General features: G+C 39.6%; 2 protein-coding genes, 1 long non-coding RNA gene and 3 other non-coding genes across 6 annotated transcripts; 5 read left to right on the forward strand and 1 right to left on the reverse strand.

Moving 5' to 3' along the window:
* Positions 1 to 4,965: 4,965 nt before the first annotated feature.
* On the reverse strand, positions 4,966 to 6,602 carry LOC141005215 (uncharacterized). Its single transcript, XR_012179845.1, has 2 exons — positions 6,161 to 6,602; positions 4,966 to 5,946 (listed from the first exon to the last, which is right to left on the reverse strand). It is a non-coding gene; the product is annotated as an uncharacterized lncRNA (long non-coding RNA).
* A 537-nt stretch (positions 6,603 to 7,139) lies between these two features.
* LOC141004487 (fetuin-B-like) lies at positions 7,140 to 13,992 on the forward strand. Its single transcript, XM_073475995.1, has 7 exons — positions 7,140 to 7,426; positions 9,252 to 9,362; positions 9,604 to 9,691; positions 9,916 to 10,082; positions 10,972 to 11,085; positions 11,406 to 11,492; positions 12,871 to 13,992. Exons 1-7 carry the CDS (start codon positions 7,211 to 7,213, stop codon positions 13,612 to 13,614), a joined length of 1,527 nt encoding a protein of 508 aa, XP_073332096.1. The 5' UTR covers positions 7,140 to 7,210; the 3' UTR covers positions 13,615 to 13,992.
* Positions 13,993 to 18,776: 4,784 nt separating this feature from the next.
* LOC141004429 (fetuin-B-like) lies at positions 18,777 to 22,783 on the forward strand. The gene is made up of 7 exons (XM_073475907.1): positions 18,777 to 19,243; positions 19,454 to 19,567; positions 19,716 to 19,794; positions 20,236 to 20,402; positions 20,605 to 20,718; positions 21,936 to 22,070; positions 22,245 to 22,783. Exons 1-7 carry the CDS (start codon positions 19,046 to 19,048, stop codon positions 22,497 to 22,499), a joined length of 1,062 nt encoding a protein of 353 aa, XP_073332008.1. The 5' UTR covers positions 18,777 to 19,045; the 3' UTR covers positions 22,500 to 22,783.
* A 2,200-nt stretch (positions 22,784 to 24,983) lies between these two features.
* On the forward strand, positions 24,984 to 25,055 carry trnah-gug (transfer RNA histidin (anticodon GUG)). The gene has a single exon. It is a non-coding gene; the product is annotated as a tRNA-His (tRNA).
* Positions 25,056 to 26,033: 978 nt separating this feature from the next.
* Positions 26,034 to 26,105, forward strand: trnah-gug (transfer RNA histidin (anticodon GUG)). The gene has a single exon. It is a non-coding gene; the product is annotated as a tRNA-His (tRNA).
* A 1,014-nt stretch (positions 26,106 to 27,119) lies between these two features.
* trnah-gug (transfer RNA histidin (anticodon GUG)) lies at positions 27,120 to 27,191 on the forward strand. Its single transcript has one exon. It is a non-coding gene; the product is annotated as a tRNA-His (tRNA).
* Positions 27,192 to 27,341: the final 150 nt, after the last annotated feature.

A 27,341-nucleotide genomic window follows, 5' to 3' on the forward strand; every position in this document is an offset into this window, starting at 1 on the left:
GTGCTGGTTACTGCCCTCTGATATGAATCACTGCTGATAAATCAACTGTTCGGTGACGTCAGAGATCTGTCGTTGTTCTGCTGAGGATGCTCTGAATATGTGAGGTGATGACCGTGTGTGTGTGTGTGTGTGTGTGCGTGTGTGTGTGTGTGTTAAAGTGTCAGCTGTTGGTCTATTGTTAAAATATACTGTAGCACCACCTTGTGTCTGATTTAAGACAGTGGACACTCAAAGTAGGTCCCTGAGAACTGACACAGTATTTCCAGAAACTGAAAGGAATACTTGGTAAGAGTTCAACCTTATCTTTATGTCCTTGTTATACATTAAATCAGTGGCGGTTACTGTCACATATACAATTACACACAGTACTATGGCAGTGCCTTGGATAAGGGCACTCACAGGAGAACTGATCCAGGACAAATCAGGATATGTCAGCCTCTGTAGTGTAGATTTTAAGCATCAGCATGCTATCACATGTTTACTTTTTGGTTTGGGTTTTTTTGTTTCATGTCAGGGGAAACCTGGAAACACAACCACAACCTTGTTGCTGTGTGGCCACAGTTCAAACCACTGGGCACCCTGCTGCCCAAATTGTCATAATCACAGGTATTCATTAACAGAATCTAAAGCCTTCACCTGATGATGTGGTCACAAGTTGAGCAATATGTTTTACTTGTTTCAAAGCCAAAACTTTATTCTTTCTTCTGTGTTTATCTGGTAATGTCCTTTCCAAACCTGTATTTTGCCAGGACATGTCACATCAGAGGAGCACTTAGTCATCCCTCTGCTCTGGCTGGTCACCAGAGAAAGAAAACTCTTTAGTTCTAATATTAGAGGCAAAAAAGAGGACTGTTTGGACTGAAGAGGAAAGGTTGTGTTGTGACCTGAATAAAAACAGTCAGCTGAGGTTGAGCTTATCAGTCTCACCTCACAGTTAGAATTTTATCATCCATTCATACATGTAACAGTGTCAAGTGTGTGGTATTCTTAAAAAAAAATAGATGCAGCAGAAGCCAACATGTTCTGATTTTTGACCTAACTATAGGTCAAGCTTAATATATGTGCTACACCCCACACTTAAAATAATACATCATGGTTTTGGATCCTCCTTGTACACTTCAGCTTCTATCAAATGCAATTTTATCCTGTCCTGTTATCTCCTCAATGGAAACTATGAGATCATAAAACTCAGAAGGATCCTGTGCAGGGCCATTAATGTACGTAGCATTCACAGCATTAAGGCATTCCATCCAAGAGTTAGCAAGGTAAGTGGTAAAAGAAGTATTCAAGTTCTCAGTAAACAGCACTTTAATTTACTGTATAACAATTCATCATACATATGGTCATTAAAGGTTTAAATTAAATCTGAATAATTATAACTGTCAGATAAATAATAAGTAAATGTGCTTAAATACTTTTTATTACAGGTTGAGATATTTCCCTCTGGACCAATAAACTGAACTGTTACACCAACAGATTGCCCAACAATCAGCGTGGCTCCAAATGTACCCTAACCCTACACGAAACCCTAACTCTTGCCGGTCAGGGGCCCCTTTATACATATTAACACTTGACCCATACGGTACAGAGTTTGTGCACAAACTAGCTCTGTCTGTGTGCTGAGCTTACATTGTCATTGGTGATCACGGTGCCATGTTCATAAAGTTATTTAAAACAGGAATAAATAAAGGCTCTTGGCACTTTCCTCTTTTTTTTGCTTTAACCTCTTATTATGGAGTAAATTATTCCACAATATAATGGCTATAGAAAAATTACACCATCTGTGTTTAGATTGGTTCCCTCTAAATCTTGTTTTCACTATGCCATTTTGTACGCTGCTGGACATGAAATCTCCCAGGAAAATGAAGGCTGACTGTCGATCCAGTCTGGCTGGCTGCCTGTCCCCATTTTTGTCTGCTTTCACATCTCCATTGACGAATAAATGAATGAATAAACTCATGTTTATTTCCCTCAAGAAAACGGAAATGTTCTAGTTATTTTGTGACAGCTGCACCAACAACAATACCTCACGCTGGGGGACAACCTTCCCAGTTGTCTGTTTTTACTTTAACAAGACAATAATCAACAATCAGCAAAGCAAATGCATACAGAACAGCATTTGGATTCTTAACAAGCTCAAAATATACAGTATAAAATAAGTTAATACAAAATCAAAACACAAACAATGTCACATCACATCCATAAGTACATTGCTGTACTGGAGGTAGAGGGTGGCAGAAGTGGTAGAGTGTCGGAGAGAGAGAAAATTGAATTGAATTGAAAATTGAAAAGGGGTTCACAAGGGGACACAGTCAATGGACAAGGCCAAAAATGAAACCAAGGTTGCATGAAAACATTTATGTTTTCCGAGGGGGCTGAATTTTGAGTTTATCAAGATAAGGCAGCCAAATAAAACCTAAAAAAAACACTAATTGTAAGAGGGCAGAAAGGTAAGAAAGGTGAAAGTGAGATGCAGGTATCTTAAACTGTTATTGTCATCAGTCTATGACTGTAATAAGGATGATAGCCCAGAGGTATTTCAAAATCTAAACGCTCTGTCAATTAATGACAGGGAAACATGGTATTATGAGATGTTGGACCAGATATGGAAAGATGTTTCGTGTTGAAGGATAATCTGAATACTGTACTGATTCCAGATTGAAGAGTGATTGTTTTACCATCGCAATCGTCACCAAATTTTCTGAAGGGAAATGGAAGAGCCACATAGTAAAGGAGACAGAGTAGCAGGTTTGCATGATTTTGACTCCAGCTGGACTCAGAGAGGAATTGTATACCCCCATCTAGTAGTATCGGTCCAATTTCATCTTGAGTTTTTTTACTGACTTTTTGCTTAGCTCCTGTAACGACCTGTGTCAATGCCCGAGAAGTTACTACTGTATGCATGTGACCCGTTTCATCATCTTACATATATGTTTTTCTTCCACGAAAGAGAAGAAACTGTAATACCCTTTTGGAATGTAAATATTGGTCTGGCTTTGAATGTCCAGATACAGTATGTCAGCCCTCAACTCCACCAACCTGTGCTCAGTTCTGAACTTGTGTTATAAAGTTTTTAATAGGCTTAAGTGAGTACTTGACCAAAACAAGTATCCATTACAAATAATGTACCTTTTATGAGTATGAGTGTCATCCAAGTAAAATGTGTCAATATCTGTGCTTGTGATGATGGAAAATCCTCACTGGGTAGCTGACTGAAGTTTATTCAATCAAGTTCATATAAAGCTTGTTCTATAAATACACCATATTCATTGTTAGCGGTGATTCTTGGATAGTTCTGCAGAGATCAGAACAAGCGTCTCATCGCTTTAAGACACACCTTCAAGCTTGCCCAGTTGTGGTGGAAAACCAAACCCCCCACAGTGCTGAGCTGCTTCTCTCACAGGTTAACGGTGGTGTTATATCCACCTGTAAATAATTGAATTTCCTTGCGTTGAACACAAGGGACGTATGCCTGTAATTATGGACACAAAACAAAACTGGTTGTGCTCACACATCCCTAGTTTTTAAATTATGACTGCAATTTTCTTTGTCACCTAACCCACACTGGACATGCAGACATTTGTTGTTGAAGAAGACAGCAAATTTCAAGTGCTTGAATTTGAATTTGTAAATTTTTAAAAGGGCACATCTGGTACACAGTATTTCCTTGCAAAACTCAAATATTGTGAGCAGAGTTTCTGCTTGCAGTAAGAATAATGACTGTGCAATATTTGCTTTTCTGTATGTTGTAACAAATCCACAGAAAAAAACTCTGTTCACATGTTGTTTTATGGTTTGGATGTGTTTCAGGCTCAAACGTCACACAAAGTTTTACTGTTTGGGTTTTTTTTTTTTTTGTTTTTTACTTAACCTTAACTTTCATGTTTTTCAAGTCTGTTTTACTCATCTAATTGAACCAGTAAATAACATAACAAATCATTTCATTTAGTTTGTGATATTCTTATTTAATCCAGTTCATATTAGACAAATATCTTGTTCACAACTAATACTTCACATTCACTTTGAGAGACACACATAATCCTCATCATGATCCATAAAAGTCCCACTGGATCAAGGACCTAATTCAGATTAGTATATTTGAATGGTCATGTCCCAATGATTCGCTGTCTTGTGTAAGTGTACCTGACAGAAGTTGCAACACAGCAGCTGCACAAGAAGTATTGATTTTTGGCCTGTTGATTCCATGGATTGTTTATTTTTAAATGACAAAGGTCACGTTTCACTGACACTGCAGGGCCTTCACCTACAGCAAAAAGAGGCATCTCTTACCTCAGCTGTCTCTTAGTGCAGCTGCTTATCTGTGAGGACCAAAAGACTTCAGAAGTGATTTTGGGTCAAAGTTTAGGAATGTGCTGAATCGTAACATACCCTCTGCTTATATCTGTCCTCTTTTTTTCCACAGCCTCCTACAAACAGTCTAAAGTCAAACTGTTGATACTCCAAACTCTGGTTAACATTCAGTCATTATTGTCCAAATAGTTCATCTTAAGGTATCTGCTCACGGCTACCTAAGCCATTGTAAGGGCTTGGTTAAGGAAGAGAAGGGAAAGACTGTGATTAAATGAAAAAAAAAAAAAAATCGAGGGTGAAATGAGACACAAACCTGGGCCGCTGATCCACATCTCAGACTTCCACACCATTACTTCTTTTATTACATTGCACTACTACAGACACTTGACAAAAGAGAGTTGCCATTGGACATTCAACATATAAGTCATTCAAAATCGAAGGGTTTGTGTAGCGATTTTCTAGGGTAATATGCAATGGTGGAAGAAGTACTCAGATCCTTCCCTGAAGGAAAAGTACTGAGCACCAATGAAGTCCTGCATCCCAAATTCTACTTAAAGCAACACTGTGTAACTTTTAAAGTGATTCTGGATAAAGACGATTGTGTTACAGTGGAGTTTTTCTCTAGACCCAAATGCAGAGATCAGAGGCTGGAAATCAGGTTTTAAAGGAATTTATTGAGGAAAATAGTTCTTTGAGGGAATTGCGGATGAGTAGGGCAGGCAGGCAGGGTTGCATGGTGACAGCGTGGAGGAAACTCAGATGAGCCAGTGGAGCAGGAAGCAGAACAGAGAGGCGCTGGAGGTTCTGCACACGAGGCAAACAAAATACAAACGTGAGACAAAACTCAGGCAGGGAAAAGACACTGAGCAATAACCCGAGACAAAATCTCAACTGTAGAAAAATACTGAGACGAGCTAAACACAATAGCAAGCAGCACTGATCTAATCAGCATACGGGACGGAACAATCTGGCACCGAAGTGGAGATGAGACCAGGGTTAAAGAGCAGAGGTAGATAAGTTGATGAACTGCAGGTGCTCCTCTCCGCTGCTGCAGACACCGCGGCCACGCCCACAGACACAGACGCACATAGGGAAAGGAGCAGGTGAGGGAGAAGGGAGGAGGGAATACAGACAGGGGAAAAACACAAAAACAACAAAAACCCTGACTGCCACAGAAGGATTGTGACGCATCTGGCTCTTGTCTTTAATGGAAATGTGTACTATCAGCATTTCTCCCATGTCAAATCATGGGTGTTTATTGGCTCCAGCTCTGATCAGCTGTGATGAAAACACAGCACCCGAGTTAATGGTCTTCCATCTTTCTCCATTCAAGCAGCCCTCAAACATTGTTCAGTCAGCAGCATTTGAAAGAGAGGCTGTTGTCAGTGGCTTCCATGTCAGTACTTGCCAGCTGCCTGATCAGTTCTCAGCATGTGCAACTCTCCCCTGATGTGACAGAAGCGAGATGTCTGACGAACTTCCATCATCAGCTCCAGAAAATAAATGACATGTCAAATTCAGAATGTTGCTGCTTAAGACTTTTTAAAGCAAGTTTAAAGTCTTTTGGATGTAGTCTGATGAGGTCTATAATCTGCTGCTTTCTACTTACCCGTTTGTCCAGTCTTCTTTGTGATGCTGAACATGACACACAAAAAAAGAAAAACAAAGACAAGCTTATCCACTGGCAATGTGAAAGGGACCGGTCCACACACATTTAAAATAAAAGAAAACCTGCATACACTTGCTAATTTTGATGAAAAAAGTATATAAGTTTTTACATAAAGATGTATTTAAAGTGTCAAAAGTAAAATGTCTATTGTGCATGCTACTGAAAATACTGGTGACTTACTCTAAGCCCTTGAAGAATAAAGGGGCATTTATAGATGAAGGTTCCATTGTAGCTATGGAGACTATCCAAGTAACTGCTGTAGCTACACAATAGCTGCTAAACTGGACTACGGCAGCTACTGAGACATGTAGAGTCGACGAGGACAGTGAATACTCAGCCTGGGCTACTTGTTTACGATTGGTCTTGTCTTGATGGTACCCCCAGATATTAAGAGAGTGATCATTTGAACCCAAACCATGAGCTTTCCTTACCAACTGAACGTGTACACATTTCAAGAGTTTCGCAATTCTGTGATTACCATCCAGTACTGACCGTTTACAAAATCCTAAAATTCTTCTTTAAAATCACATAAATGCACCAGTCAGTACAAAAGTCACTACAGGCCACTACAGCTGCATTGCTTTCAGCTTTACTGTGATATCAGCAAAGCGCAGATGGGTCACTGCATTAATGATGACAATGGTGACCTGATGCTGCTTTGGTCAGATGGTACTGTTTGTTGTTGAATTAGTAATAGATCATTCTTTAACTTTTAGATTATGACTGCTGAGTAAGGATTAAGCTCAAGAGTCGATCAAGCGACTTCCAAACCACTCCTTATTGATCCCAGAGAGATGAGTGGGACTGCAGGGCTGACTGTCTCCCAACTGATAAACACTGATAAATGAACTGATGCAGCATTCCTTGATATGACAGGGTGTTTTGAGAGGGGGTGTAGGTCAATGGTTATGTTTACCTGAGTTGACAAGGATAGTGATTTTGTGAGTGTGTGTGTGTGTGTGTGTGTGTGTGTGTGTGTGTGTGTGTGTGTGTGTGTGTGTGTGTGTGTGTGTGAGAGAGAGAGAGAGAGAGAGAGAGAGAGAGAGAGAAAGAGAGAGAGACAGAGAGAGAGACAGAGAGAGAAAGAGAGTAAGAGAGTGGGCGTGCTTACAGTACACAGCAGCAGGATATAAAAGGTCACCCTACCCCTCTCTGGGCATTTCTCGGACCAGCCTGTTTGTGAGTGTGTGTGTGTTTGAGAGACAGACAGCATCATCTCAGGTCTTTACCATGAAGCTCTGTGTCCTGTTATCGCTGCTGTTGGCGGTGGGGTGCATGCACGTCCACGGTGCACCGGTGGAGCAGGATGGCATACCGCAGGGTTCCTGTGAAGACCCCCAGGCAAAGGGCGCTGCAGGACAGGCTCTCAACAAGATCAACCAGGACCGGCAGGAGGGCTACGTCTTCAGCCTCCACCGCCTGTCCAATGTCCACATTGCCAAACATGTGAGTCACGTCACTGAATGCCACTATGATGATCATTTAATATTATTGTTGCAGTATTGTTTCCCTGTAGAGTAGGGCTATGTTTCCAACAGAATAAGAGAATTAAGAATTTAAGTTAAAAGGAGGGCAGTTCAGTTTGATTACAAGAACACTTAATTTTCTGATTGGTGGTACAATCCATATCTGTCAGATCACTTTATGTTATCTCTGCTGAGGTCTGGAGATAGAAAAACACAATCACAAACAGATTTATAATGGATTCCATTAAATAAATCCCCACTTTAAAATTTAAATTGAATTTTTAGGTTTTTAAAATGTCCATCTGTTTCACTGTTAGTGCCTGAGTGCAGTGATATAAGTCTTAAGTACATTTACTCAAGTACTGTACTGAAATACATTTTTTTATGTACCTGTACTTTAGTTTTTCCATTTTCTGCTGCTTTATACTTCCACTCCACTATCTTTTGGATGCAAATATTGTAATTTTTACTCCACTACATTTATTTTGATAACTTTACTAGTTACTCTGCCATTTGTAGGCTGCAGAGCCAAAGCAGCACATTTTTAAATTCATTTCTGACCAGATAAATGCAGATTAAAAAATACACTGACTCCTGATTCTCCAATCAGAATAATGCTGAATATAGAATCTGATAATAATAATAATAATAATAATAATGATAATAATAATAATAATGTAAGTATGTGGATAATTTACTGTCACTTGAGCTTAGGAGGCTGCATTTAAGCTTTGGTCTACATGCAGGCCGCTCTATTATCGGAACCATGTGGTGAGTCCCAACAATACATTAATTGTCAAAAAAATACTTTTGATACTCAATTACATTTAATATAATATACTTTAAGACCTTTTCCCAAGGAATATTAATATGAGTGACTCTCGCTTTTACCAAAGTAATTTTTTTTTTTCACACAATATCTTCACTTTTACTCAAGTAAGACTTTTGGATACTTTTTAAAACTCAGCCAGATTGTGAAAAATTGTTGGCCAAAGTTGAAACAAATGGACCATTATAATGATAATAAATGTAAAACTTTTAGTCACAAGTGACAGGTTTAGATAAGTGGGTTACAGAAGAACATGTTGAAAGTGTTTGTCTACAATTAACCATATGAGTAAAAGATTATTTTATTACATTTCAATAAATAGGTTTTGAAGGCCACAATCATCCAAATAAGATGCAGGTTCTTAAAAGAGGATTTTTCTTGGCATAGTGAAATGATTTGTTACATTCAAGATTAAATAACCCAGAATTTTTAAATCTATGATGTGATCATAAGACTCTCCATTAAAACCCACACTCATTCTTTTTCTACTATTGACCAACTACAAGTGTTAAACTGTAGAGAAACTGGTGTTTGCATGAAATACAGCAACAAAGTAAAAGTGTGTTAAACTAAACTGATTAGCAATACATGAAAAGCTATAGCAAGGAAAAGTCATAAAAGATGATCAACAGTGATATCCTTATAAAAACTCAGATGATAACTAGATTTTTGTTTGAGGTTTGAAATTGATTATGAGTTATTTATGAGTGTAATTATGAATCAGACGACAAACATTTAAGACGAGGATGTTATTGACTACAGGTCAGCTGTGTAGTAGAAGAAAGACCTGTTCTGATCTGGCCATGCCAGGGATTATTGGAAGAGTAACAGTTGATAGTGAAAGTTTCATTCATCATCAGTCATTTTAGCGATCACACAATGAAATGAAGATATAATATCCATAAAGATGTTACGGAATGCAATAATAGCTTGATCATTTCCTGATGTGTGTACGTTCTGTATTTGTGTGTCACAGGGTGACAACGGCGCAGTTTTCTACCTGACTCTGGATGTTGTTGAGACCAACTGCAGCGTTCTCAGCAGGGACTATAAGAACTGTGAGGCTCGTCCCACCCACGATACACCGGTTAGAAAACACAAGCTAACACACACACTCTCGTATACAGGTTTAGTCAACATTCATGCACATGATATATGCAAGCTTTATGTTGTCTACTCTTAAGTCTCCTGTTTTCATATCATTACTTAGTCTTTCAGTGTAGTATGATGATTCTACTTTCTTGTTCTTCCATAAAAGTCGTATTTATTTGTATTTGTGCAGCACGCTAAAATATCCCCTGTGCTTATTATTGTGTTGGTCTGTGCAGGTTTATGGACAGTGCAAAGCTACCATCTTCATCAACAGGGTGCAAAGAGTGGTGCGTCTCTACAAATATGACTGTGATATCAGACCAGGTAAAAAAACAGACTATTAATAAATTTAAATACAAGAACTCACCTTATTATTATCTGAAATTAAGTTATCAAAAAAGGCATCTTGTCCAATATTCACTGAGTGAATATTTGAACATGAAAAAACATCACCATTGTTGAAGGTGAAACGCTTCCAAAACTCTTCAGCTGGACTTCAGTTGCAGTATAAATCAGTCACATTTAAATCCACTTTTCTCTCCGCTCAGTTCCTGCATCTAGGGTGAGTGAGATCTGTCCCGACTGTCCATCTCATATCGCCTTTGACAACGCCGAGGTTCAGAAGGCAGTGTCTCTCTCACTGGAGAAGTTCAACAAGGAGAGCGGGTTGGCCAATCACTTCTCTCTGCTCAAAGTCTCCCGTGCTACCAGCGGAGTAAGTGTTCCACATGTCCAAGATATCATGAGACAAAACGCAACAGGTCCACACTCTGAGAAATCACTGTACAAAAACTAAGGGCCAGTTTCCGCCAAAATGATTTGTTTTGCATTTATTTATCTATTTATTTGATAGTGACAAGTGAAGAGGCAGACAGGTATGTGGCTATGCGCTGTAATCATTTATCTGCCCCAAAGGTGTTGTGGAATTTCAGCTCGCTTGACCATTCAGGAGAGATGAAGAAGACTCAGAGACACCGATGACTTACGTTGAAGTAGTTTATACAAGCTTGATCAAGGAGGAACAAAATAACAGCACAACTGTACGCACAGTGCATTGTCAAGCCAATCCTCCCAACCCTTCTCTAGTTTCAGGTTATATCCTCTAAGCTCAGGAATATGGGAGACAGTTAGTCTGCTTGCAGAAGGCTATAGCCATTTTGTAAACATACAGTATCTACAGCAGCTTTGAACTGCTAAGTTTGCAAAGACCATGAGAGATATAAACTCATAGATCAGACATCACTATGCCCTCATCCATATCTTATCACGTACCTTTATACAGGTTACGTACAAAATCTTATCCTTCAGGGCCATAGAGAGTTCTGGGCCATAGATTTTTCTCCCACTAAAGGTTTTTGAGTATGAAAGTACTTTATTTAGGATTTATGTCAGTTATTGATGCAAAATCAGATAAGTCTTTCTGGTTAATCCAAAAGCTTGCCATGTAATATTGTCAAAATACAAGTAAATGCACAGCTTCCCTCTCAAACCTCCTGACCGACTTCCCATCTGATGTGTGTTTGATGGTTTGAAGATCTTGAATCAAAGATATGGTTATGCATATTCTTTTGTCATCAGTTTAATTTCTTTCCATGTGTATCCAGATGGCCATGAGCATGTATTACAACGTAGAGTACACCATCCAGGAGACCACCTGCCCCAAGAACACAGAAGCAGTGACATCTGAAAAGTGCCCCCACATGACCTGCGAGTTTGCTGTGAGTTGCGACAAATTGCTATACTTTCACAGTATTTTTGAACATTTTATCTTAGTTAAATTGATTGTTTTTTATATTTATTTTGCATGTTGAAAAGAGACATAGTAACCCTTCATGTATTAAACAAGGCTATACTGTCACTGAGTACAAGCTGAAGAGAAAAGGCAAAATAAAATGAGACAAATATATCTTTTGAGAAAATTAATCAAATCAAAGATTATTCTATCCTTCCAGTTTGAAGTGGAATAATCCAGGTTATTATATGAGTTTTTAATGCTTTCTCCTCTCTTACTTGTTCCTTCTTGTTCTTCTCTCCGCAGCACAAGGGCTTCTGTAAGGCATCCCTCTTCCACTCTCCCACCGGTGATGGTGAGCCCAGTGTGGAGTGTGAGATCTATGAGCCTGAGGTAAGACTCACCAAGCCATGATAAAACACAGTGTCACACTGATTTCCTTATTTTGTTTTCTGTAGCTTTGTTTAATGTGGTTCTGTAGTGACGGGAACAATCACACATCAAATCTACAAGACCTCAATTATAGCAATAATCAAATGTGATTAATTCAGAGCTGCTGACTTCAGACTTAGAGTTGAGTAACAAAGAACAATCTGTCCCGACTGATTTGATTTGAGACTTGAGACTGATAGAAATATAAGTATCAAGTTTGATTTGGTAAAATACCACAACATTAAATGAAATTTAAAAAAATAGGCAAGACAATAATAAGCAGGCCTTACAGAGCCACAGACTCTTACAGAAAATTATATATGTCCTTATATTGCATTGAAAATGCATGGTCTCAGTTATAAACATCATTTTCACCATGTGTAAATATTTTGAATCATACAGTTCAAAAGATGTGGTTGAACGCTTGACTTGACTTGGATGCCCTGAAAGAGTTTAGACTTGATTTAAAGGATAGTTCAGATTTAATACAATTCAGGTTATAGGTCTATCCCTTATTTTCATAGATTTGGTAATAAGTTCAATCATAAGACTCCCATTACACAGGTTTCCAATTTGACCATCTGGTTCATATGTGGCCAGTCACAACAGTTTATCTAATATGGGGCTGGTCTGATGTTGACTGACAGAGGAGCGTCGCCTGTCACTGACATGTTTTGCTGCTCTGTTTGGTTGTAGGTCCGTCCACAGCACAAACTAGGCAGTGCTGATCGAATATGAGTGAAGATTATATTCCTGCCTATTTCTTGCCTGAAAGGCTTTCAGAAACATATTTTAGAGTACTGTTCAGCTGTGATACAAAATCATTTGTGAACAGGCCACCATTTTTTTCGCGCATGAAAACGGACCAGCCACATCACATATTTTGTTGCTCTGATTGGTTAATTAATTCCATTAATTACGTTTCAGAAATCTGACATGAAATAATACATTTCAGACTAGTACGCATTAGCAAATTAGTCAGGCAATGCCAGGTAACACTCGTTTTCTTTCACTGCCTGACCGTTTTTAAGGAGCTCTGTGGACAGTATTTATTTTAGCAGACTCAGTTTCTAAACTAATGTAGCTACTGTTGCTCTCTGTTAGCGGAGGGTTATCATAGAACAAACCTACAAAAAATAAGATGCCAGTTGAAATAAAGTATAATTATCCTTCACAAGTTGCTCTGAAAGACTTTAGACTCAGAGACATCATTCTCATTGTGTCTTTATTGTTTATTATCACGGTGGATGTAGCAGAGGAGGCACACATCTTAAATTCTACCTGTCAACCCAACCCTGTTCTGTTCTAGAGATCACTTAATTATCTTTGTGTTCTCCAGGCTGCGGAGACACATAAGAAACTGCATCTGCTGGGCGGAGAGACAGACCACAGCCACAATGCCACACACGACCACGACCACGACCATGACCACGCACACGCTGCCGACAACACACACTCACACGACCACATGCACGACCACACCAAGCCCCACGATCATCATGACCAAACCGGGAAGCACGCTGACAACAGCAACCACCACCACACACACGACCATACCGGCGGCAGCCACAGACACGCTCACGCCCACTCCCATGACCACGGGCACGGTCACGATCACGTGCACGCTCATCACGCACAGGCGCACAACCACAGTGGCGACTTGCCCAACCAACACCACGACTACAAGCACGCCGACGGCGAGCACACCCATGACCACGACCACGAGCTCGCTCTCGACCACGACCACAAGCACGCTCACCTGCACGAGCACGAGCACCACCACCATCACCATGACCACGACCACGAGACAACAGCTCATGACCACCCAGAGGGCATGGTGAGGATGCTGCCCGCCATGGACCGGCCCGTGACAATGCCCTCCTTCCCTGATGTCCCCGCCGGTGGCCCTGAGGTGGGAGTCATCCTGCCCCTGAAGCCCGACCCCCAGATCCCTGGAGCGATGGAACCCACCATCATGGCCTTCCCCACCACCGTCTCAGCCCAGTGCCCCCCGGCAGCAGAAGGAACCAGCCTGGTGGAGAAAGTCTTCGCTGAGGACCCCTTGTTCAAGCCAGCTGCATGAGGAGGCTCCTGGAACTCACTTAGGAACTGAACAGATTTAAAAAAGAACTCACACAAAGACACAGACTGAAGTGTAGTATAGACAAGAAGTTGAACAGATTTGCTCCAGACGTGATGTAACACACTTCCCGGGGTAATTCCTGGGGAACATGTTGGTTTATTACAAGCAAATAACATGTCACATTTCGTGTCTCTCCTCACTTCGGTATAAAAGCACAGTCATAACAATTCTCTGTTGGTGGGAACCTCTGTCAACCAAACAGATGTTAATATTGAGTCATTGTGCAATCAAACTGGCAGACATGAAAGTTTTATGTTTGTATGTTAACTGTGCTTGGCTGTGCAAAGTAATTAAAGATACCACAAATATTTGAATCTATTTGAACAGGCTTTTTCCTGATCGTTTCTATGTGTGTTTAATCAAATTCAAAAATATTCCGGGCATTCTGTGACCTGTCTTCTGTCTATGTGTACAAGAGAAAATTTGGATAAGGAGATGACGCACATAATCTATAAGAACATGATGAACTAGAAAAAGCACTTAGACTATACTGATCCCCACAAGCCACAGCATCCTCACAACTCTTTAATCTGTATCTTGATCCAGAGCTGCATCAGAATTCACATTGTAAAAGATGATCATTTTTTAAAAATATCCAAATGTTGGAAATGATTGGTAAACTTGGTAAAAGTTAAGTGAATCAGACTCATGTCCAGAGTTATTCAATCTAAATTCACTATGATGCCATAGCACCACCTTCTGGTTAAATTCTATTACATTTCACAGGATTTAGGATAATTGTAGTTTTTGTGGTCCCTTGTTTTGTTTATTTGTATCATTAGCTATGCGAGTGACTTGAAACCCAATACTTAGATTTAAAAGTGTATTCATCAGCTGCTGCTGCTCTCCATGTGTCCACCATAGTTGTCTTTTGGGAAAAATAAATCCAGCCATCGCCTGTAAGCATTGAATCATGGAATAGAATGGGCTTCAAATGATTCAACGGTTGGATCTTTCACAGCACAGGAAAGGAAGGCTTGGAAATGGGACAGCCTTGTTGTGCTGCAGTGCTAGGATCAGTCTTCCAATGCAGCCTTCAGACGATGCAGATCCAGAATCGAGACACAGCTAGGGATTCCAATGTTTCAACTACATTTGGTCAGAATAATATACTCAAAAAAGCTGTGGCTGTTAACATGTAAAAGTCCAAGACTGAAAGATGTTGGCAGACCACAATATTTAAATCTTGCAGAACACTGCAGAGTCTGAAATGTGGTGCAGATTTTGTGACAACTGGGTGCAATGTGCCCAAATGAGTTAGATTCTGATTCTAATTCTGATTCTGATTCTGATTCTGATTCTGAGATCCTGCTAATAGACAGACATCACCTCAGTGCACTCACTCTCTGTGTGGGTGCACATTATCTTTGTGGACATTGGTCGAACTCTGCAAACAGTGCTTATCTGCGTTCTGTAGCCATGCCGCAACTGCAGTTCTGGTTAGTTGTTAAAGTGAACCAGAAGAGTACACTCAGTGAGGAATCAGCAGTCAGTGATGGAATAAAACAGAAGAGTTAATTTTTTATATTTTTTAATTGTAAACACAACATGGTCCTTAAACAGACAGTCATAAATTTGGATAAAAAATATTAGGCTGATTGATCCAGTAAAGCTGTGACAAATACAGCCAATATAATAAATTCAATGTACAATAAAGTTACTTGTGTAATAAAATGTGATCATGCTTTTTTTTCTGATGGTTTTGGGGTTTTTTATCATCAGGTGAAATCACCTGTCAGGAGGATCACAAGTCTACTTATCGTCTCAACATTGTTACATATGTTACTGATGCAGTTGCTAATTGGGCTTTTATTTGAATTTTTAATACTTCTATGGAGCCCAGGAGTCGTAGCTAAAAAGAATATCAATAGATCTGTAGAAACTTCTTAAAGGAGCACTATGTAGTCTTGGAGAAGACATTTTAATCAGAAGAGAAAGCTCTTCATCTTCTAAGCAAACTGAATAAACAAACTGTCTTTGGTTTCTTGACTGAATAAACTGAATAAACAAACTGAACTTAAAGGGACTTGGGGCAGTATCAAGAAATAAGACTCAATAGTGACACGACGGCCGTTGCGGCCATTAGTGTAACTGCAGCCATCAGCTGGAGGGCGACCCCCATTCCGAAGGACCGCCATTCCGAGGGTCTGCCATTCCGACCGGGTTAGGGTTAGGGTTAGGGTTTCAGGTTCGGAATGGCGACCTTTTTTCAAAAATAATTAAGGGCCGGCATTCCGAAACATGAAAGTGAACGTTCGGAATGGCGGCCCTTCGGAATGCCGCCCTGGGATTGCTGTGTGTTAGCGGCTAATGTTGCTACACAGACACAAACAAACCGTTAGCCTGTGGCTACATCCAGCTGCTAACGTCACCTCCTGGATAACAGGTTGGGCTTTCGGTCCCATATTTCTTTTTTTTTTGTTCTTTTTTTTATAACTTTTATTTATCAAATGCCAAACAGTCATAAAGTGCATAGGTACATACATAGAGTATTATTTCTTTTTTCTGTTTTATAACATTCAAAGAACTTAAATGAACAACACCCCCACCCACCCCACCCCATCACCCTTCCCCCCTCCCTTGGTAATTTGGAAGTATATCATAGTTAGATGGGTTGACCCACGCACTCTCACAAAAAGTAAAATAGTATAAAAGTAGTAGATCAATAAGATTTGATTTAAAAGAAATAAATGAATAAATGAAATAATGGAAAAAGAACACCTATATATATATATATATATATATATATATATATATATATATATATATACATATGTATATATATATATATATATATATATATATATATATATATATGTACACAATAAGAATATCAGAGAAACAATAAGGAAAGAAAGAGGGTATGATCATATACAAAAAGAAAAAAAACACATGTAGCTATACACAAATTATTAAATTAAAATACAAAAATAAAGTAAAGTGCAAGTGCTAGTCATTGTGCAGTACTATAAATGGTTGCCTGCTCCTCAGTCATCAAAGCTTTTTTCTTAGAGGGGGGGCAGTCGCCGCTGGCACCGGTGCGTAAGTTTGTGCATGGTCATGCAATGGTTCTACAAGGAAACTTCCCGAGCTTGTAGTTCATCTAAATATTTAAGTAATGGTCTCCAATGAGCAAAGAATCTATCGGAGGACCCTCTAAGGGAGAATTTGACCTTCTCCAATTTCAGGAGACCTAAAATGTCATGTAACCAGACTTTGATTGATGGTGGCTGAGACGATTTCCATAGCAACAGAATTCTTTTACGGGCAATAAGAGAGGCAAAGGCAATAACGTTGTTTTGGATGCCTGTGGTACGAAGATAGTCTGGAGGTTTGCCAAAAATAGCAATATGTGAAGTCGGAGTTAGATTTATGCCTAATATATCTGAAATTGTTTTGAAGAATCGTTGCCAAAATTCGGACAACAAAGGGACATATTTCTAACTATTCGGTTTCAGACTAAAGGACCGTGGAAAATGTGCAGTCTGTAACTATTCAGTGTTACACAGCGGTGGACTAAGTTACATGTTTGCAGCTAATGCTACTTTGCACGTTAGGTCACTCCGAGTCCTCTGTGATCTCATATGATTTTCAAATCAAGCTCTAAACATGACCTGTAATGTTTTCTTACCTGGTTACTAGGAAATGAGCCATGTCAGCGTCTGTTTTCAGTCCCAATTCAAGCTGAAGCTGCCTCCATGAGTCGAACACATATCCGATGTTTATTCGGGTGCCAGCCTGGCTATGGTCGTAATTTCGTTTCGACTCACGACATGCCGCTGATAAAACCTTCGTTTTCTTCTTAGTATGACTTTTTAGTGGACTTTGTGTGGTGGTGGGTCGTTTGCTGGCCGTAGCAGAATCCATTACTACCCAAATTTTGGGTCCACCGTGCTTGTCTTCTTCTCGTATCCAAGTCGAATGCCGTCGAGGACGCGCATTCAGCGTCATCTGACGTCACGTCCGCAGGACTGCGCGGGAAATTCGGACACCGAATTGCAGTACATTAAGCAGCACACAGCCTGTTCAAGGCAATGGAGAGATACGTGGGTGGGCTCATTCTTTTTGGTTTTGAACGCTTCATCACCCATTAGCATTAAAAAACTTAAAATGCATGTTTATTTTTTCACAAATCCTGCCCCAAGTTCCTTTAAAGGACAACACAATTTATTCTGTTTGACTTGTTTATATGTGGCGGACCCTGCCACCTTTCTAGCTTCAAACGGTGTTCTGGGGACCTTGTTTTCTTCTGAGAACAGCTTGTTTATTCAGTATTTTAAATATTTACATCATTAATATTGTAAATATTAAAATTCTAAGTTTGAATTTCTTCTCCAAAACTACATAGTGCCCATTTAAAGCAATCCATAATTCACTCTGCTGTTCTTCTGTAAACTCACCCAACCCGACCATCTTACAAAGACATGTATCTACTGTGAGTTGTTCTTGTTTTCTACTGTGAGAAAAGAAAAACTGTTTATTCCTTAATGCTTTATTCTCAGTCACTGTTGTCTGACTGAGTAAATGAAAGCTCAAGTGACCCAAGATACTATTTCCCCTATACTGCTGTGCCACAGGGAAAAAAGTATGAATAGTGGCTTTACCCCCTGTATAAAAAATCTTTGGCTCCACCATTAGCTGCTTGCTTTTCGTGGAAGTTATTTGTTTGAATTAGTCATTTGCACTTAATGTATTAAACAGCTGACCGTGCTAACTCCTAAAGGAAGCTATGTATTTAGCTATATGTATAGTAAAAAGATGTTTTGAAGATAACCTACATACAAATGGACAGTGGAGAGGTGGTATATGCTGTAGTAGTCGTTTGCAGTTTCCAGAGTTTGACATTTGTTTTCACTGTGAGTTGTACTTCTTTTGTAACTGTTGAGAGACCAAGATGAAAACAGCTCTGCTCAGGAGCAGCCTACAAACCTTTCACAGTGTGCTTGATAACCAAAAGTAGGTTTTTGATGCAAAAAAGCTCCATGGAATTTGTTGCAGCACTTTCAGCAATGACAGTGTCACATTAAAGAAATTAAATTATTTGAAAAGTTTTTCTTGAATTGAATTTCCCCTGTTCCCCAGTGTACTATGACCCTCCAGTCAGTCTGCGCCAGCCATTGGCCTACAGAGCAACAGATAGCAGCTGTTTGCTCTTTTTTGGGGGGAGAGAGGGGAAAGTCCGGCATCAGTCTCTCATCTGTCCGTCTGAACCCTGTCTGGAAAATCTACGATTATAGGTCTTTCAGAACAGGGCCTGTGTGGGTCTAAATGTTAAATTATCTACCAGGATAGGCTTTGGCAATTAGAGTTTTCATTTAGCCTGATCAGTGCATTTGAGTGTGTGTGTGTGTGTCTGTGTCTGTGTCTGAGAATGAGTGTGTACCTGCTGGTCCTGTGTCTGGCTTTGCTGCAGCTTGAGGTGAGAGCCAGTCCAGACCCTCCAGGCTGCAACAGTCCTGAGGCTGTGAGGGTGGCAGAAGAGGCCCTGGAGCAGATCAACCAGGACCGGACAGATGGATACATCCTGAGCCTCAACAGACTGTACGACCTCTCTCACACTCCTGACAAGGTGAGGGTGAACACTCTCGCACACATGCACATACACGCACATACACACACACACACACACACACACACACACACACACTCAGGTGCAAAAAAACCCTACTGTCTTGCAACACACTCTTGTGACAGTATGGATGGACCAGCAGCATTTCTTGTAGAAACTAGAAAAAAAATATTAAGAACTAATAGTGCATGTGCATGTCTGTGTGTTCAGGAGAAAGGTGTGTCACTCTACAAACTGACCATTGATGTCATGGAAACCCAATGCCACATCACCAGCAGGAAACCATGGAAACAATGTGAAGTCAGAAGTATTGGTAGCGTTCCAGTAAGTACCCCACGGTGGTGCATCGTCACTCCTCCAGATCAACTTTTCGGTTGGCTCCAACAGACTCAGCCTCGACCCAGAGGCCAACTTAACTCATCTGACTTTTAAATGTGTTTCTGATGCTAAAATGTGTGTTTGTGTCCTTCAGGTGTATGGAGAGTGTGAGGTATCTGCCTCCATCGGCTCTGAAGTCAAACTTCAAAGTTACTCCTGCGCAATACGTGAAGGTAGATCGATGGACTCATTTAGACTGTCTAGCTTTTCTTCTTCTTTTGATAACACAAAAACACATTTTCAAAGTCTCGGTCAAAGAAGTTGTTATTGGCGCTTCACTGCCTTGATTCTGTAAATGTTAGTGAGGTGTGAAATTAAAGATGCTGACTTAAATTGAATTTTTTTTCTCCATATATGCTCTGTCCCGAAATACCTCCTGAAGGCAAGTAAACATGTCATACATGAGTGATTTTGCAGAGTTGCAGCTGGAGAGCAAATATCTGTTCGTGACAAAATACTATCATTTTTTTAAAAACATGTTTTATAATAGATAAAGCTGCCAGAAGGAAGAGAGGGATGCTGAAGATAGCTGAAAGTGTACCTGTTGTACTTGAGTTAAATCACTGTGTCTTAGCTTCGTTTCCATTGATCTTCCTGTTGACCTTCCTGTTTAGTTCCTGCCACTGCAGTGGTGAGTGAGTGTCCCGACTGTCCCACAGCCGACAACTTGAATGAGCCCGTCGTCAAGGAGACGGCCAATCTCTCCCTGCAGAGGTTCAACGAAGAGAGCCGGCTGGCCAATTACTTCACTCTGGAGAACATTACAAGAGCCAGTTCACAGGTTTAAAAATAATAATAAGAAGAAGAATAATAATCAAGCAATCAACTAAAGAATGTTTGTTCTGTGTAGGTTTTGGATATTATCAGAGTTATCCGTTTTAGTGCTCCTGAGGCTACACATTTATTGTTCTTTGCACTCCTGTAAATAGTTTACAGGTGTGTAGTACTCTCACATGTGTGTATGTCTTTGTGTGCCATTTCAGTGGGTTTTTGGTCCATCCTACTTTGTGGAGTTCACGATTGTGGAGACAGTGTGTCCCAGGAATACAGACGCCAGTGAACTGAGCAACTGCAAACCTATGGACTGTCAGTTTGCTGTGAGTCACACACACACATGTAGTATCTATTATTAATATGTATTATTTTTTGTTATATGTATTATTAAGTTTATTTTTTGGTATCCCTTGATTAAAACTGCACTACATTTAATTCGAGATTCTGTTTCTTGCCTTTGAATTGTAAAGCTTTCCATTTGTGCTGTATTCTGATCCTTTGAAGCACATTGCATTGCTTTGACGTATGAAATATGCAATGGAAAAAAAATTGCCGTGCCTTGCTTTACCTTAAATGTATTACAATACATGATTTACTGTACTTAGCCAGCAGAAGGACTCTGTATCATCTTAGGCTAAACAAGTATAAAGGAGTCACCAGATGGCTGATGGTTAGATGTGAAATAAAGTGAGGGTTAGTGTTGGGGACGATTGGCTGTCAGCCACTGGGTGAGAGCCATCGGTGAGTGTCTGTAGCCCTAGTTTTGTGGTGTGTCCCGCAGCTTTGGCACAAGTCGGCCCTGGTAAGCGGCTTTTCCGCCGACTGAGCATGTTGAAAGAAATCACTCTGATTGGCTGTTCAGCTAAGCGAATCCGTGCACAAGAAGAGAAACTGAAAAAGAAATGGAAAGCCCCCTGAGCCTGTTGCGCAAGTATCCATTATATCACCCATTAAGTGCAGTTACTCCTTATTTTTCTCCTCTGCATCTTCATCAGCGCCATTTGCAACACTTTTTCTTGATTAGAGGTGGCTATATTAGCAAGAATGGTGAGAAAATAATGGGCAGACACTGCTTTATCATAACAGTGGTGTGTGTATCTACAGTCCTGATCCTTGCTTTCCAGCTTTTGAATGACGTTTACAGACTACCACTACCTAGTGGTCTCATGTAGGCGCAGAACGTACAAGCTTGTTGGCCGCCGACTGCAGTGTTTGTGGTGTGCTCAAGTGCAGCTTTTTGGCCAAGAAACAGGAGATGGAGGCCACAACAGTCGGCCTTCATCGCTGCCAGTTCATTGATGTTGGTTTGGTGTGTCTGGGCCCTTAGATGTTTGTTTTATAAAAGCTGTATGAATGGAATTCAAAAATGTTTCCCATATTCAGCTTCATGTCCACTCCTGTGTAAATTTATGAAGCACTTTAGGCTTCAATAGCTAATTTATTTACATTTTTAAACTCCTTCATTCTATTGCTCAATCTTTTCTGCCTCCAAACAACATGTTACCACAGGCTCAACTATTCTTGATATCTCTCCTCTCAGCATAGAGGCTTCTGTTCGGGCTCACACATGGCCGGCGAGGACCAGTTTGAAATCAGACCCTCTGTTGGAAAGAAGGACAGCTTGTTTCAAAATCGGAAAGCTGTTAATGTGAAGTGTGAGATCTACGAACCTCAGGTACCTGCTCCACCTGCGGTGATGCACCCACTACACTATATGATATCCTGATATCTGACATCTAGACGATGAAGGCTTTTAGAGGGCATTTCTTCAACGTTCCAGATGTTTCCTCAGATCAGAAGTTGAAACAGTTTGCCACACTGTCTCTTTCTCTTTTCTTTTCCCCTGTAGGCTGCTGTTGTGGAGGAGCAGGCCCATGCGAGCGCAGACAGCGGGCACACTGTGCAGCAGCACAACCACACACACCTGCATCCCCATGAGCACATGCACTCAGTCACACCCAGCTCAGACCTGGCTGTCTCCAAGCCACGGGGCTCCCTCGGGACTGTGGTGGATCAGCCTGCTCCTGTCAGGTCCTCACCTGCAGCCAGCTCCTGTCCCAGTCCACACAGACACAATCTGGGTATAGTTAAACTCAGGCTCTGATTGGCTGGACCAGGATAGTTGATTTTTGATCAGTTATTCAGCTGTAGCTTTTCTGCATGTTGTGATTAGTTAAGAAAGACAAAAGGACACAGAAATAGTAAGCTAGAAGTACAATATAAAAGGTTGTTAATGATCCGATTACATTGATTGTTTGATTAAAGCATTTGCATAATAGGAAATTGCATCATTTTCTGGAATAACATGAACATTATTTGGCAGATTATGCAAAAATATCTGACCAGGATTCTGTGGGATTGTAAAAATTAAACTTTTTCCATCTTAAATTACAAGTTAATGGTTCTTTAATTTATCATTAAAGGTTACTTACACTACACACACGTGAGTGTTACGAGGGTGGTGTCTAAACATTCAGGCAATTGAGGTGGTTGGAGGCAGAGACGTCACTGGAGACAAAGACACTCTTTGAACAAACATTTATAAAGCCACTGACAGGCCATAGAAAACAGGTGCTCGCTATCACTGCAGATCATGCTTAAGAATCATCCAGTCTTTAAATTTTCTTTGTATCAAAGTAATCCAGTGAGAGTTGTCTGTATATCCATGTGTTCATTGCAAACAGGAATTACTAACAGCTAATTTGCCATACTTTTAATACTGTTTTAATACTTCCTCTTTACACCTTTACATCAACACCCAAGACTTATGGGAACTATACTGTAGTTCTGAAGTGGATAAAACTCATTAATACTTATAATTATTATTATTATTAATAACTTTTTACATGTTGCACTATAAAGGGTGACACATTGTCAGACTCGTGTTCATGATTATTATAAAGGATTTGTGTGTACTTCTCAGAAAAACAACAGGTGACATAATTCCATCATAATTTTCACATTCAGTTAGTTTAAAGATTTTGTAATAATTAATGAGTGAAATGGTGTAATATTTAGCATTTGCCTTAGTGATATTAATCAGTTAAATACTATGTCAGAAAAATGAATCTGGCAAACAGTTTTGTTCGCTGTATGGTTCATTCCATGACTTCCAAAGATATCTGAATGTACCAGATCATATCAGAGGTAAAATTGTGTTACTGTTACTGATCTAGTGAATGCTTTGTTCCATTTGAATGTAAATCATTCATTAGTGAAGGTCTTCTGAGGACATTATTCCACTCGCCCACAGACTTCTTCAGTTGTTTGAAAATCATGTCCAACAAGGATTAGTGAGGAGGGAAAACTCAGATACAAAAAACTGAACTACCTTAATTAAGGGGGTCATCTTAATTTGCTGAGTCACGTTCTGATTACTTTTTGAGGGACTTTTCATGAGGTACTTGTCTCAAGTGCTGATGCTCTGACCTTTTTAGAAGACCGATATCTGCTGTGCTTAACACTGGGGTGGGCGGATCGATCCAAAAATATCAATACTACCAATATTTTGTTGATAGATTTGAACGTCAACTGGATATAACTGGATATAAAGTGATCAGTTTCAGTTTTCTACATTGTGCTAATTTATTTATATGTTTCATCTGGCATGCAGTGATGGCTGAACGCAAGAGGAGCGTAGTTTGGAGCTATTTTCCAGCTGTAAGTGAAAACATTGCGAACTGTGATGTGTGTAGGAAAGCTGTTCACTACTGTGGCAACACAGAACACGGAGCTGCAGCAGAGAAGAAAGGAGGAGGTGGAGGGAAATGTCTCATCAGCACCCAGACCCCCGACACTGAGACAGAGTTCACTGGCAGAGAGGCAGGAAATATATCCAGTTATATACAGTAATATATGTTTTAGTCAAACTGATTAAATATAGCATATCATATTCAGACATCCAAATAATATATTGAGCCCATTGGAACTTGTTACCTAAATGAATTATTTTAATGAAACTGAAAAATATAATATATCTCAAACCTGAAATATGAAAACGGCAGAATATAGTAACCTTTTTAAATATAAAAGTATATAATAATAATTATTATTATATATTATATTATATTGTATGTATGCACTTTCACTTTACATTAATACAATAAATATTTTTGTTATTTGTCTTTAAAAACTGTCCTGTGTTTTCATAATAAAAAGCATCTGTATCTGCGATATCGGCCTTGAATAAGTCGGTATCAGATCGAAACCAAATTTGTGGTATGACCTCATATCATCCCAGCATTTAATTCCACCACCCTTTTAGCACCCATTAACATTATATTAAAGTGGTTTGTTACAGAAAAGATAAATGATGTTAAGTCGAGTTTAAGAAATGAATAGCTCTGACAATTTCCTCAGGCTGCCACCTCCATACTGGCACGATTATCTGACGAAATATTAGTAATGAAAAACTGTCGGATTATATTTTAATAAGTAAAAGAGTTCGGTTAAGACCCGCACACTGACAGGGGGGTCTGATGTTCTGTGAGTAATAATAGCTCAAAATACATTAACGAAATTCCTCCTCTATTTCCGTACACGCTGCTTCAGATCAGGTGTCCCCCTCTCTCAGTCCCCCGACTAGCTCGCCGTGATCGTATAGTGGTTAGTACTCTGCGTTGTGGCCGCAGCAACCCCGGTTCGAATCCGGGTCACGGCAGGATTTTGAAATCGACCACGGCTCCCTGACAAATGATAAAATGTCGGTTCGTCTTCATAAAGTCACAGCTACTGATATACTATCTCAATAAAACCGTTGGAAGACAACGTTGACGCTTAATAGCCAGTTTTATACTTTTGCTCCAAAAGGGAAATACTGTAGGTTTAACTGTGCCACATTTAGTGGACTTATTAAGAGTTACTAGAAAGAGAAAACCAATAATTGTACGCCTAAAAACTGAGGCAAGCTAACCAACATATCCAGAAGTATTTACATTCAGCAGCACATTAAATATTAAAATATATCATGAATATTCATACTGAGATTCTACATAGGACTTTACAGCAATGTTACTACTTTTACATGAGTAAAGGACTTAGATATGTTTTCCACCACACAGTATTGTAAATCAAGCACATTACATAAACTGAGCAAATGAAGTAATGAGTGTCAGTCCTGACAACAGTTTTCAAAGCAACTCAACACAGTCAATGAATTATCATGACAACTCCTCAGTAATCACAACTTTATGTGGCAATGTGACAACAGCTGACAATTTCAACAGAAAGAGAAAAAATAATAACTTTTTTTTTTTTTAAAGTTGCACAGTGGAAGGTTGCTAACAGCTTCAACTTTACTTTTTACATCACATAATAATAATAATTCTGTGGGGACAGTTGGTATTTATGGCAGGACTGCCATTCAGAAACCACTTTAATCTAAAGACAACCAATATAGGCTTTAGTGAACCTGCTTTGCAAGATTCAAGATTAGAGACTTGATTTAAACAGGCTATCATTATGCAAGCAGGATGGTACAATGAAATGATAGCTGTAGTCCATTTATGTTAAAAAGAAAAAGTAAAATTATTACAAATGGATGAATAACTGATAAAACATAAGAATTGAAATGTAATTCAATATTAAAGAGTAAAATATTAATGGTCCGTTGACTAGCTAGCCATCCCTGGACAAGCTCGCCGTGATCGTATAGTGGTTAGTACTCTGCGTTGTGGCCGCAGCAACCCCGGTTCGAATCCGGGTCACGGCAGGATTTTGAAGTCCACTTCGGCTCCCTGACAATGTCCTCGACCCAAGTCATATGATAAAATGTCAGTCCGTCTTCACAAAAGTCACAGCTGCTGACACACAATCACAATAAAACCGTACAGTAGCAGACATTTGGCCAGTTTTATACTTTTGCTCCAAAAGGGAAATACTGTAGGTTTAACTGTGCCACATTTAGTGGACTTATTAAGAGTTACTAGAAAGAGAAAACCAATAATTGTACGCCTAAAAACTGAGGCAAGCTAACCAACATATCCAGAAGTATTTACATTCAGCAGCACATTAAATATTAAAATATATCATGAATATTAATACTAAGATTCTACATAGGACTTTACAGCAATATTACTACTTTTACATGAGCAAAGGACTTAGATATGTTTTCCACCACACAGTATTGTAAATCAAGCACATTACATAAACTGAGACTTGATGGAGCAAATGAAATAATGAGTCAGTCCTGACAACAGTTTTCAAAGCAACTCAACACAGCCAATGAATTATCATGACAACTCCTCAGTAATCACAACTTTATGTGACAATGTGACAACAGCTGACAGTGCACCATTTGAATAGAAAGAGAAAATAGAATAAGAAATTAAAAAAACATTTTTTAAAGTGGCACAGTGGAAGCTTCAACAGCTTCAACTTTACTTTTTACATCACATAATAATAATAATTCTGTGGGGACAGTTGGTATTTATGGCAGGACTGCCATTCAGACACCACTTTAATCTAAAGACAACCAATATAGGCTTTAGTGAACCTGCTTTGCAAGATTCAAGATTAGAGACTTGATTTAAACAGGCTATCATTATGCAACCGGGATGGTACAATGAAATGATAGCTGTAGTCCATTTATGTTAAAAAGAAAAAGTAAAATTATTACAAATGGATGAATAACTGATAAAACATAAGAATTGAAATGTAGTTAAATCAAATTAAAGAGCAAAATATTAATGGTCCGTTGACTAGCTAGCCATCCCTGGACAAGCTCGCCGTGATCGTATAGTGGTTAGTACTCTGCGTTGTGGCCGCAGCAACCCCGGTTCGAATCCGGGTCACGGCAGGGTTTTGAAGTCCACTTCGGCTCCCTGACAATGTCCTCGACCCAAGTCATATGATAAAATGTCAGTCTGTCTTCACAAAAGTCACAGCTGCTGACACACAATCACAATAAAACCGTACAGTAGCAGACATTTGGCCAGTTTTATACTTT

Source organism: Pagrus major, chromosome 11 (assembly GCF_040436345.1).
Source record: "Pagrus major chromosome 11, Pma_NU_1.0".
NCBI classification, from domain to species: domain Eukaryota; kingdom Metazoa; phylum Chordata; class Actinopteri; order Spariformes; family Sparidae; genus Pagrus; species Pagrus major.

Bases quoted from the DNA above. Each gene is read 5' to 3' on its own strand.
- LOC141004487 (XM_073475995.1), top strand. From the start codon at position 7,211: ATGAAGCTCTGTGTCCTGTTATCGCTGCTGTTGGCGGTGGGGTGCATG. The intron at 11,086-11,405 runs GTGAGTTGCGAC...TTCTCTCCGCAG, and splicing joins ACATGACCTGCGAGTTTGCT to CACAAGGGCTTCTGTAAGGC. The intron at 11,493-12,870 runs GTAAGACTCACC...TGTGTTCTCCAG, and splicing joins GTGAGATCTATGAGCCTGAG to GCTGCGGAGACACATAAGAA.
- LOC141004429 (XM_073475907.1), top strand. From the start codon at position 19,046: ATGAGTGTGTACCTGCTGGTCCTGTGTCTGGCTTTGCTGCAGCTTGAG. The intron at 19,795-20,235 runs GTAGATCGATGG...CTTCCTGTTTAG, and splicing joins CTCCTGCGCAATACGTGAAG to TTCCTGCCACTGCAGTGGTG. The intron at 20,403-20,604 runs GTTTAAAAATAA...GTGCCATTTCAG, and splicing joins TTACAAGAGCCAGTTCACAG to TGGGTTTTTGGTCCATCCTA.